Source organism: Centruroides sculpturatus, unplaced genomic scaffold (genome assembly GCF_000671375.1).
Source record: "Centruroides sculpturatus isolate CEXI.00-Female unplaced genomic scaffold, Cexi_2.0 scaffold1180, whole genome shotgun sequence".
Lineage (NCBI taxonomy): Eukaryota > Metazoa > Arthropoda > Arachnida > Scorpiones > Buthidae > Centruroides > Centruroides sculpturatus.
Window position 1 is genome coordinate 243,951 of NW_019385360.1, and position 12,913 is coordinate 256,863.

General features: G+C 31.8%; 2 protein-coding genes across 2 annotated transcripts; one reads left to right on the forward strand and one right to left on the reverse strand.

Moving 5' to 3' along the window:
• Positions 1–661: 661 nt before the first annotated feature.
• On the reverse strand, positions 662–7,963 carry LOC111638097 (CD2 antigen cytoplasmic tail-binding protein 2 homolog). The gene is made up of 2 exons (XM_023383739.1): positions 7,668–7,963; positions 662–1,286 (listed from the first exon to the last, which is right to left on the reverse strand). Exons 1-2 carry the CDS (start codon positions 7,882–7,884, stop codon positions 1,096–1,098), a joined length of 408 nt encoding a protein of 135 aa, XP_023239507.1. The 5' UTR covers positions 7,885–7,963; the 3' UTR covers positions 662–1,095.
• A 2,016-nt stretch (positions 7,964–9,979) lies between these two features.
• Positions 9,980–12,253, forward strand: LOC111638101 (KRAB-A domain-containing protein 2-like). The gene is made up of 2 exons (XM_023383743.1): positions 9,980–10,048; positions 11,741–12,253. Exons 1-2 carry the CDS (start codon positions 9,980–9,982, stop codon positions 12,251–12,253), a joined length of 582 nt encoding a protein of 193 aa, XP_023239511.1.
• Positions 12,254–12,913: the final 660 nt, after the last annotated feature.

Here is a 12,913-nt window from a genome sequence, read left to right on the forward strand (position 1 = left end):
TCAAATTTGAAATTTGACAAATCTGAAAAATCCTGTAATGACTCTTCTCTGCATGTGCCAAATTTAAATGTCATGTTTTGTTTATGAAGTAATGTCCTTGACCAAGCTACTGTAGGGAGCACTTCGAAATTTGCAATAGTATTGGCTGATGTGAATCAAGTTCAGCTGGGAATAAATGGGAGGAAAGGCCAAGGATTTTTCGGACACAAAATAATCCTGCAAAAACATTTAAATCGTCAAAGGTCACAGCACCCAGGCTATCAGGTCATAATGACTGTCAGTTATGCTTGACATAATGATGTGCAGTCTACAAAACATCACTGACGTTGTGACTACCTCTTGCAGCAATCACAAGAAACCTCCATGCTGTCATTTTTGATGATGCCAGCGTAGAAAATAGCTGCCTAATGCATAGGATTGTGTGACAATAATGAAAAACTGTACATATTTGCATGGACGAGGAAGTGGTTCTTAAAAGTTTCGGTTATCACGGGCCTTCATACAATCAGATAGATAACATGAAACACGGTTAAGAAAATCAATGTGGTAAAATATCACCCATTACTGCGTGTCGTCATGGATCAATCATATCTGTTGCGAGTTTGGCCGAACCTATAGTAAAGCTGAGGCTCGACACGTCCAAAATAGAATAACTGCAAAAAATTCCTGTGGTTTTTTTTTACCCCGGTTTCTCATTGTAGTAGATTCATGATATATATTGCATAGGGTGATAAAATGGGAGTGTTGAATTTTCATTCCATTTACCTGTTTTAGTTGATGCATAATTTTCTAACAAGAATCAACAAAAATATTATAAGGTATTCCATCTTTTTCTTTTAATCAGTTTACATAAAATAGTACAGGAGAGTATTTAGTTATCAGAATACAAAAATCTTCAATTCATCTCTGTAAATGATTTTCCTGATATTTATATATGAAATTATCAACACAAAATGTTTTATGATTAAGATAAATTAAATGATTTTTTGACATTTAAAAATGTTTTTTATTGTAAACAAGGAATATGCCAGAAGTTTTCCTGCTTTAAGATTTTATCGAACAATTCGATATAATTTACAAAATGTACATGCCGTTTTAGACATACAGGTCAAAGTCAATCCTTCGTGAGTTGTAGAAATCTGAATTTTGTCCCACTTTTCTCACCCATACTCCCTTTTCAAAATATCCTTCTTCCACCCAACGGAGCATTTCCGACGACGGATGCGGACCGTAAATTGCGGCATTTTCTTCGTTTTCCCACTTAAATTCCCACATCACTTCGTCATCTATCAAAATTAAAAAAATGTTATTTTTACCATTTTTTAATATAAAAATCGATTATAACAAGCGACGAATTATATTTTAAGACTGTCGGCAAGAGGAAAGTACTCGAAATCAATATTGCGACAACATGAACACCCCTTATTTGTAAAGTAAAAATGGGTCTGGCTTAATCCTGAACAGGAAAAACCAATGTACTATACATAAAATAGATTATTATTATTTATTGACTACATCAATGGGAGGCACCAGCAAGACTATAATTAAATATTCTTCAACAGGTGTAACATTTGTATCTGACTTGCATTATACATGATAAATTATGAGAATTTTTTAGATTGGATGTGGAGTTTGAAAGATTCGAATCGACAATGAAGTTTGCACGAGAGAACAATCCAAAGCAGGCTTCTCAAAAAATGTTGAAAATGTTTGTAATGCATATGGCAGTTTGCCAGAAAAGTAAGTGAGGTTTGTTTATTGTTACGATTGTGGAATACCCAAAATGTAGATGCAATACGTTATTTTAAAATAATGCAGTATTTATAAAATTTAGGCATAACACCTCTATACATTGTGTATGATCACACACGTGGATATTTATGAAAATGATAATTAAAATTTTTTTAACACTAGTACAGGTACATTTGTATACATACTCTATATATCATATCTTTCTATACAGTTATTAGGAGTAAATTTAAAACTTTTGTATTTAAGATGTAATAATTCATCTACATTGATCATAGATGCAGTTTCATGCTATATAGCAGATGTGGCCAAACTTTTATCCCTTACGGGCTACTTTTTCGGTAAAATATAGTCTGCGAGCGACTATGAATATGTCACACTACTATCTGACACATGATTTCGCGCCATTTTTATGCGATTGCCATTTATATGCGAATGCGTTAACATCCATTTGCATTGTTCATCGGAATAAATACAAACAGTATGGGTATGTTGTACAGACAGTCTATTATTGTAAGAATAAATTATCGAATTAAGATTTTTAAACATTAATTTAAGTGAAAGCAAATTGTTCAACTTTAGCTTTGCCGGCTACTTCCAAAACCTTTGCGGTCAACCGGTCGACCACAATCTACGTGTTGGCCATCCCTGCTATATAGTTTATTGCTAAACTAGTGAGTTGTTCTAGAATGTAAATTAAAACTTATAAAAAAATTCCTTTATGAACTTGCTACCAAAACTGGCAACACATTTGAAGCACTATTTTCTAAATTATTTTTGCATGTTTATGACTGGAAATCTAAGCAAGGAAAAGTCTTAATTTGCTGGAATTAAACAAAGGATTGATTTTTTTTGTGTGTAAAGGTGCCCCATATCTTGGCTCCCCGAGTCTTTGTCCAAAATTGTAATAAGAACCACCAATGATATTATATGCCAAAAATGTCTTAGTTTATCTGAACTTTTTTGAAGTGTTAGTAATGAGCATATGATTTAATGAATCTAACTTTGTACTTAATAATCTTAGATGCATTTTACAACTCCAAATCAGTAACTAATAAAGTTAAAATTCAGAGTTTTGGATCATTGAATCACTCATAGAGTTCCTTTATACTTGCAAATGCAGAATTTAAACTATTTAATGTTTATTGTTATTGTATGATGAAATTACAGTAATGTTAAATATCAACTGCATAATCTAATATTTGTAAGTTTACAAATCATCAAAATCCAGTCAGTTAAAAAAAAATTTTTTTTTTAAATCACAATGACGACAATTGCAAATGAACTAGTGACTAGTGTCTTTTTTTTAACTACAGGAAACATAATTAAAAATATAATGAAGTCAATTTTGTTTTTTAGGTGGAGAAGAGACTGAAAACATTAGCAGTCAACCAGTATTTTTGTGTTCCTTTGGTCGAGATGAATGTTACTATTAATTATGTTATTTGTATTTTCTTGATTTAAGAATGAACTGGTTTCTCCATCTCGAATGCTTTACTGAATTAAAAAATATTCTCTGTAATGAAAACTGTTGCATATAGCACATTGCATGGTAAAGCAGAATATTGGGTATTGACTGTCTGCTATTTATAAAATACAGTAGTATGGAAAAAATGTAGTAAAATTAATTCTGTGACTGTTTCCTTCAAGATTCTGTATTCAAAAGTGAAGTGATAGACTATTCAATCACTGTTTAGTAATAATAAGTTATCAAAAACTGGAATTGGGAAGAGAAGAAACAAATGTTTTTGGTCTTCAAACATTAATTTATGATAAATAATCCAACCACACACTATGACCCCCTATCACTCCACTCCATGACCTCTAACCATCAAAATTTAATAGCATTAATCCTCCTAAATACTCAAACCTCCCCACAAAATTTTTTGAGAAAAGACACAAGAATTATTAAAGTAGAAGAACAAAATCATGGTCCCCAGACAAATATCTATACATGTAGAAAAACCTTAAAATATTGAGAAATGCAAAAATTTTCGGGGTCATCTTTTGACTGATTGTTATATATAACATTGAGAAATTGTGGCAGCCATTATGACAAACTTTTACACCAAAATGTGCCATAAGTATTTGAAATAATGATGGCACTTCCAGTTTGCTGAAGTGTGAAGTTAGACTTGTATGATTGGCAGAATATAGATCACATACCATAGATGAAACTTTGATTTGATTGGCTATTTGTGATCTTTAATTAGGCTGATTTTTCTCACAGCAAACATTATCCAGGTTTAATGATATATGTAAATTTAAAACATGACACAATAAAAATCATACATTAGAAGATATTGGATAAAGGAATTGACATGGGCATAGAATCCAGTTTAATAAAGATGACGAAACAAGTGGAAATACTTAAGCACGACATAGATTACCTTAGGAGTGGTGTCTTCCCTCAAAAAACATTAAAATTAAAACAATAGATAAAGAATGTGTTAATGTTATTCCTAGACATGCGGTATGGAAAATTGAGAGAAAAATAATTAAATCTGTGATTAGATTTAAACAAAAAAAAAAAAAAATAGAATAATTTAAGTAATTTTCCTTAATTGATATATCTTAATAGAAATTCTTACAGTTATAATCCTTTTGTAGGAAGAGTGAATAATTATAAATATAAGAAAGCACTAAAATTAATAAGATTTTTTCATATCGACATCCAATAGATAATAAATCTAACGTAGTGATACCTAAACTACTAAATATATCTAGAATTTCTTAGCATTGGGAGTAGAACATAACTTAAGCCTGGTACCCACATGCGGCAACAGACGACGGAAACGGTCGACGGAACGGCAAAATGACGTCACTTTTGCCGTTGACGTCGACGGAATACGAAGTTGAAAATTTTCAAATTTTGCCGCGATGGAAAGCGGCATGGTAAAATTAGACCAATAGGAAGATCGTTTAGCAATGTCGTCATAAAGATCACGTGGGACGATAGTATTCGAACTATGGCGGTCGGCAAGCTAAAAAGCTTTATTTGTACACTAATACGCTAATATATTTCATTTATACTCTATATTACTATCCGATTTAAATATTAATGTCAAATAGACTTACTTACTGCGTAAAGTATTGGGAATGGAGTAAGCGTAATTCGGCGACAAAAGTATTCGATATTCCTAACTTTCGACAATTTAGAATATTTTTCCTATCCAAATTATTCGTTTTTGAGATTTTAGGTTTGCCTTCGATTTATCGCAAATAAAAAAAAAAGTTTAATTGATATAACAAAGCAATCCCGGTAGACACCATTTTCAACTACTGGCACGTGGTCTACCTACTGTAGTAGCTGGTTTATATTTATGGCTGGCAGATGGCGCGTTTCAATTGTAGGGTAATTTCCGCATGTGAATATACGGGACACGGAAAGACAGCGGAACGGCAACTGTTTCCGTCGTTCGTTGATGCATGTGAGTACCAGGCTTTACTGTTTAGTCATGTGTCAACTCTGCCATGATATATGGCAGAGTTGGATAAGATAAGTATAAAGTTAAGTAGAGAGCTGTCTGTTCAAGACAAACTTAGCCCTATAGTAAGGAAAAGAAGTGAGAAGAAANGCGCCGCTTTCCTGTAAGCCTAGAAGTTTGACAATGGTGTTTAGATTGTCAGTGGAATCAGCGGCCGGATGTCCGAGCGGTCAAGGTCGCAGCCCAGCGCTCTGGGGGACCCGAGTTCGAATCCGAAAGGGTCGAAAAATCTCCAGGAATTCTTCGGGGGTGGTCTGTTTGGATATGTCGGACCTCGTCCCTGACTACCCGGCGGCCCCATTGTGGGTGGGCCTAGCCGAACCCATAATGGGCTTGCAAAAAGAGGCTCTCTTAGTGCCCACAGAACGGAGGAAAGAGTTTAAAAAAGTCAGTGGAATTATGCTCGACATTCCAAACATCATTGTTAATCTTCTAGGCTTACAGGAAAGAGGCGCTGAACGTCTGACGTACACGTTTTCGCGTTTGAAACTTCGGCCCAGCCTCGCTATTATACTAAAAAAACTAATTTCGTTGTTTTTTTAATTACCTTATTAAAAATGTTTTTTTCAATTGTATCGGGGTCGCAAGACACTTGGCTTTTATAAAAAAGGGGTCGCCACCCGAAAAAGGTTGGGAACCGTTGATTTATAGCAACAGATGGTTACAATCGTCTATACAACAATCAGATTACAGAATAAACAAAAAAGAATTATTATTATTTTTTTTTTTTGTTTACAGAAAACAGCATGAAAACATGGCCGAAAGATAAAGTATTAACCTTAATTATCGATTTACGTATTAAATACAAGTATTAAAACAGAAGGTTACTAAGGTTACAATATCTTAAAAAAATTAGAATTTTTCAAAGCTGAAGGCAAAAAAGTCACAGTGGGTAATTACAATATGGGCAATACAAAATGGGCAATTGCATTGCGAAGATGTAAACAAGTGGCTACAATGCCTAACAGAGAAACATTAACTACATGGTGGTCAGTTCGTTTCAGAGATCCTCTTCGCTATTAGTGAAACTTTCATCACTGATGTCCTCAAGAACAGGTAGGTTTTTCCTGGTCTGAGATTGTTCACTATTCTGCAATGGGATTGCTAGTTTCCCGGTGTTTTTGATGAATTTGGTGAGATGACACAAGAGGTCCTTGTTGTTGAATATGTCTTTTTACTGTGGAGGCCAAGTCATCCCCTGCATTATGCATTCTCTGTAAAGCTGCTGCCATTTATCCTCATAGTTAGTGCAGTAGTATAGGAAATGCGTTACGTTGTCTTCAATGTTGTCGGTCTCGCATGTGTTTGTTGTTGCCTTACCAAATCTGAAAAGGTATGACCCAAAGTTTCCATGCCCAGTAAAGCACTGGGTGATTTCATAGCCTGGTTTAAATGTCTTATTTTTTTTCCTATCCTGTATCCTTGGGATGAAGTTGTAACAGCTTCTCCCAGTGTTGGAGATCTCCCACTCCCTTTGCCACAGTTCTTCGACAATTTCATGAAGGTGATTGTGTATTTCAGTCTTAGGAACCCTACTATACGTAATTTTGGAATCGGTAGTTGCAGCTTTTTTCGCTAGTTTGTCGGCCCTTTCATTTCCCTCATGACCCCCATGAGCTTTGATCCATTGAATAGTTAAGTTATTTGTGCCTGCTATTCTTTGGGCTAGCTGTATTGTCTCCTTAGCTAAAGTTGAGTTTTTTCTCTGGTTATTTAGAGTATGTAACACCACCCTACTGTCTACATTTACTTCTATTGTTTCTTTGGAGTTGTTCATATTAGTATCAATGTAGGCTAATGACCTGTTGACAGCCCACAACTCAGCTTGAGTTATGGTGCAGTGAGGAGCCATTTTTAGGCTCGCCTGATGGCAGAGTTGGATAAAAGAACTATAGATGATAAATTTTCTTTCTTTAAAACAAGAATTTAAAAGTAATAATAGATATAAAAAGAAAAATAAACAGAAAGGCATTATTAAAAATAGATAATAGAACAAGTTAACAACAATAAATATATATGATTGAATAAAGATCCATATTGTGAAATTAAAAAAGATTAAATAAAAATCATATGTCATTAAACCCAGATAATGTTTGCTGTAAGAAAAATTAATGTAATTAAAAAGGATTAAAATGATTGAAGTTAATAATAAGAATCCAAATATATTTATATTCATATTTCTTGGATAAAGTTTCTGACATGATTCATGTTTTGTTAAGTTATATATTGAAATAATTTTCAATTGAAATACATAAATATTTCAGAAAATCAAACTGACTGAATAATTATTCAAAGATTTACCATAATTAAAATTACTGAAAATGATTGATATATAACAAATTAAATTTTACATGTACTTAAAAACATGAATTCTACTACATAAATTCATTTTTGACTAATATCAAAAATTCATAATATAAAACTTCTTACCTTTACTCAACAGAGTATTGTTGGCATCATTTTCATTTGACGGTTTATCTTGTTTCACATTATCGGCAACTGAGAACATTTTATCGTCGACACTCTCAGAAAACATATCAAGCGTTTCACTGTTATTTGTTTCGTACGACATTTCAGTCTTCATTTCATTTTTACTTTCTTTAATAAGAAAATTTAATCTTTTGTATAACTGTTCATATATGTCCATTTCTCCGGTTAAAAGGATTTTATTTGCAAGACTCGTAAGTTGCAAAAGTTCTTCTTTGTTTTAGCTTTCTTTATCATCATCATCCGATTTGTCTTCGTGTTTTTTTCTTCTCCATTTATTCGATGCCGTCGTATATGACGANAATTGCTAAACTAATTGCTAGTTTAGAATTTATATCTTAATGCACAATTATTTACAATTATTGTTACTCAATTTTTGAATCCCTTTAAAATTTCAACAAATAACTAATAAAATAGCATTCAAATTATCTTGAAAATTTAATATTTATTACAGTTTTGATTACCGATTGCTTAAAATACAGTCTAGCCTCTAATAACGACCATCTTGAATAGCGGCCATTTCTTTCAGGACTTTCTTTTTTGGAAGAAAACTGCATACAAAATAACATCCAAAAACGGTCACTCCCAAAAACGGTCCCAGCCCCTTAAACATCCTATTTTTAACCTCTCAACAACGTCCAATGCCCTCAAAATGAAGCGCGGAAAATAATAATACACTATATAAAATTAGTCATTATCGATAAGAAGTTTGGCTACTGGTTCTTCACGTGCTTAATAAACTTGGCTGTAAAGTTAAAAAATATCGAACACTAGCTACGTTTAACATTGTAAGCAATAACAAAAGAAAATTTTTTTTGACTTTATATGAAGTCCAAGTGTTTAAAAGTGGCACTGCCTATTTCTGACTACACAAAAATAGATTGTGTGATTTCCATATGTCCATTTCTCCGGTTAAAACAATTTTATTTGCAAGACTCGTAAGTTTCAAAAGTTCTTGTTTGTTTTTGCGTTATTTGACTTTATATGAAGTTCAAGTGTTTAAAACTGGCACGGCCTATTTTAGGCTACACAAAAATAAATTGTGTAATTACCATATGTCCATTTTTCTGGTTGAAAAGATTTTATTTGCAAGACTCATAAGCTGCAAAAGTTCTTTTGTTTTTGGCTTTATTTGACTTTATATGAAGTCCAAGTTTTTAAAACTGGCACTGCCTAATTCTGGCAACACAAAAATAGATTTTGTGATTTCCATATGTCTATTTCTCTGGTTAAAAAAATTTTATTTGCAAGACTCGTAAGTTGCAAAAGTTCTTCTTTGTTTTGGCAATATTTGACTTTATATGAAGTTTAAGCGTTTAAAACTGGCACTGCCTATTTCTGGCTACACGAAAATAAATTGTGTAATTCCTATATGTCTATTTCTCTGATTAAAAGAATTTTATTTGCAAAACTCGTAAGTTGCAAAAGTTCTTCTTTGTTTTGGCAATATTTGACTTTATATAAAGTCCAAGTGTTTAAAACTTGCACTGCCTAATTCTGGCTACACAAAAATAAATTGTGTAATTTCCATATGTCCATTTTTTCAGTTAAAACGATTTTCTTTGCAAGACTCGTAAGTTGCAGAAGTTTCTCTTCATTTTTGCAATATTTGACTTTATATAAAGTTCAAGTGTCTAAAACTGGCACAGCCTATTTCTGGCTACACAAAAATAGATTGTATGATTTTTATATGTCTATTTCTCCGGTTAAAAAAATTTTATTTGCAAAACTCGTAAGTTTCAAAAGTTTTTCTTTGTTTTTGCTTTATTTGACTTTATATAAAGTTTAAGTGTTCAAAACTGGCACTGTTTAATTCTGGCTACACAAAAAAAAATTGTCTAATTCTCATATGTCTATTTCTCCGGTAAAAACGATTTTATTTGCAAGACTCGTAAGTTTCAAAAGTTTTTCTTTGTTTTTGCTTTATTTGACTTTATATGAAGTCCAAGTGATTAAATTTTGCACTGCCTATATCTGGTTACACAAAAATAAATTGTGTAATTCCTATATGTCTATTTCTTTAATTAAAACGATTTTATTTGCAAGACTTGTAAATTGCAAAAGTTCTTCTTTGTTTTGGCTTTATTTGACTTTATATATAGTCCAAATGTTTAAAACTGGCACTGTCTATTTTTGGCTACACAAAAATAAATTGTCTAATTTTCATATGTCCATGTTATCGGTTAAAACAATTTTATTTGCAAAACTTGTAAGTTGAAAAAGTTTTTTTTTGTTTTTGCTTTATTTCACTTTATATGAAGTCTAAGTTTTTAAAACTGGCACTGTATATTTCTGGCTACACAAAAATAGATTGTGTGATTTCCATATGTCCATTTTTCCGGTTAAAACGATTTTCTTTGCAAAACTCGTAAGTTGCAAAAGTTCTTCTTTGTTTTTGCTTTATTCGATTTTATATGAAGTCCAAGTTTTTAAAACTAACACTGCCTATTTCTGGCTACACAAAAATAAATTGTCTAATTTTCATATGTCTATTTCGTTGGTATATACTATTTTATTTGAAAGACTCGTAAGTTTCAAAAGATGTTTTTTGTTTTTGCGTTATTCGACTTTATATTAAGTTCAAGTGTTTAAAACTGGCACTGCCTATTTTGGGCTACACAAAAATGAATTGTGTAATTACCATATGTCCATTTTTCTGGTTGAAACGATTTTATTTGCAAAATTCGTAAGTTGCAAAAGTTCTTCTTTGTTTTTGCTTTATTTGACTTTATATGAAGTTCAAGTGTTCAAAACTCTCACTGCTTATTACTGACTACACAAAAATAAATTGTGTAATTTCCATATGTCCATTTCTCTGGTTAAAAGGATTTTATTTGCAAGAATCATAAGTTGCAAAAGTTTTTCTTTGTTTCTGCTTTCTTTATCATCATTATTTTATTTGTCTTCGTGTTTGTTTCTTCTCCATTTATTCGATGCTGTTGTATATGACGATTTACCACCACTCAATCTGCAAATGGCTTTACTTACTGTTTTTTCGATTTCATCAATTTTAACATTTCTGAATATATTTCTATTTTATCGAATGACTTTTCTTTTTGATCTGATGTTTCTTCTATTTTAATATTTTTAATTTTATTCTAGAACTTTAAAAAATTATCATATAAACATAAATTATAGATTAAATATATAATCATATTAATTGAATGAATAATAAAAAATATAATTATACTTAAGTATATATATAAAACAAAAGAAAATTTTTTTTGACTTTATATGAAGTCCAAGTGTTCAAAACTGGCACTGCCTATTTCTGACTACACAAAAATAAATTGTGTAATTACCATATGTTTATTTCTCCAATTAAAACAATTTTATTTGCAAGACTAGTAAGTTGCAGAAGTTCCTCTTTGTTTTGGCTTTATTTGACTTTATATGAAGTCTAAGTGTTTAAAACTGGCACTGTTTATTTGTGGCTACACAAAAATAGATTGTATAATTTCCATATGTTTATTTTTTCAGTAAAAACGATTTTATTCGCAAGACTCTTAAGTTGCAGAAGTTTCTTTTTGTTTTTGCAATATTTGACTTTATATGAAGTCCAAGTGTTTAAAAGTGGCGCTGTCTATTTCTGGCTACACAAAAATAAATCGTTCACAATCCGATATATGAAATAAAACGAAATTTTACAATAAAACCCGATATATATGTTATGGACAAAGTGATTAATACGGGCATTATAAATAATGCCTGGGCATTATGAATAATGACCAACAAAATCGGGCATTGTAATAAATTTCAATAATTTATCAAATTGACCGGTCATTATGAATACTGCTATCACCTAGTCGGGCAAAGTGATAATAATACGTTGAGGAGTGATCATCCGACATACGTTAGTCAATCAGAACTTACATCTTACTTGCTCACGCGTATTGCATTTAGTACCGAATTTTAAATTTATGTGACCAGTAGTTAATCTTTCTTCTTTGACAAAAGTAACGATCATGAAGGAATCATTAAGTGATATGAATAATCGCTTCAACAACCGATTAAACGAGTTAAAAACCAAAAAGGCTGAAGAAGTAGCATATGTTCTTTTAGATATTTTTACAATTTTTGGTGCACCGAGTATTCTACAAAGCGATAATGGCAGAGAATTCGCCAATAATATCATCAAAGAAACATGTAATATGTGGTCCGAGTTAAAAATGGTGCATGGAAAGCCCAGGCACTCACAAAGTCAGAGTTCAGTAGAAAGATGTAATGAAGAAGTAAAAAATATGCTTAGTTCTTGGTTGGAGATTAACAATACTAACAAATGGTCGGAAGGATTACGTTTTGTACTACTGATGAAAAATCGAGCGCATCATACTGGTATAAACTGCAGTCCATATGAGGCCATGTTTGGAGCAAAGTTAAAAGTTGGACTAAAGAATTTTATACCCAACGAATCGTTGTTCAACGTTAATACGGAAGAGGATCTACAGAGACTTTTTAAAACTATCAACGAAGTAAGTCAAAGTTGCTCAATCTCTGAAAGTTCGGGTACCGTCCAGAAAACATTATGAAATACTATTTGATAATGCTACTCTTACATAGCAATATAACTGATGAAGTTCAAAGATTTACATCGTCTTCACGTGAAAAAAATCTAAACCAGAATGTTATTAGTATTACAGAATTGGTGAATGAAGAAGAAACAATCCAAACAATTGATCCAAAAATAGAAAAAAAAATAAGTGTGTCTAAAACAAGGTCTTTGTTTAATCTTAAAAAGCAAACAGAAAAAATGATTAATACATCAAATTCCAAATACACAGCAGCTTTTGTTGGTGATACAGTAAGGATTCGTGTACCTGATGTAGATCGAGCCCGTAGTGACGGAAAAAATATTTTAGGTGTCATTGTTGCGGTTAAAGATAAAAACCTTTACAAACTGGGTACCAAACATGGCATATTAAATCTATTATATTCCAGAAACCAATTTACTGTTTGTAAAGAAAACTTCATTTCTGTTGGAGATGTACCGGATGCAGAAATTTCGCTTAGAGAATGTGCAAGAATGTCATCAATTTCTGAAGGCCACAACTATAGTTAATGCTGCTGAAAAATTGATTAAAAATCTAATAGATGCAAATGCTACCAAAGAAAAAAATTATGTAATTCCAAATGTCATGAAAATTTTAATTGCTCAAATAAATAAACTAAAAAACATTTAATTTTTTTAT

Bases quoted from the DNA above. Each gene is read 5' to 3' on its own strand.
- LOC111638097 (XM_023383739.1), bottom strand. From the start codon at position 7,884: ATGGACATATATGAACAGTTATACAAAAGATTAAATTTTCTTATTAAA. The intron at 1,287-7,667 runs GTAAGAAGTTTT...TAATTTTGATAG, and splicing joins CAATACTCTGTTGAGTAAAG to ATGACGAAGTGATGTGGGAA.
- LOC111638101 (XM_023383743.1), top strand. From the start codon at position 9,980: ATGAAGTCTAAGTTTTTAAAACTGGCACTGTATATTTCTGGCTACACA. The intron at 10,049-11,740 runs ATATGTCCATTT...AACCGATTAAAC, and splicing joins AAATAGATTGTGTGATTTCC to GAGTTAAAAACCAAAAAGGC.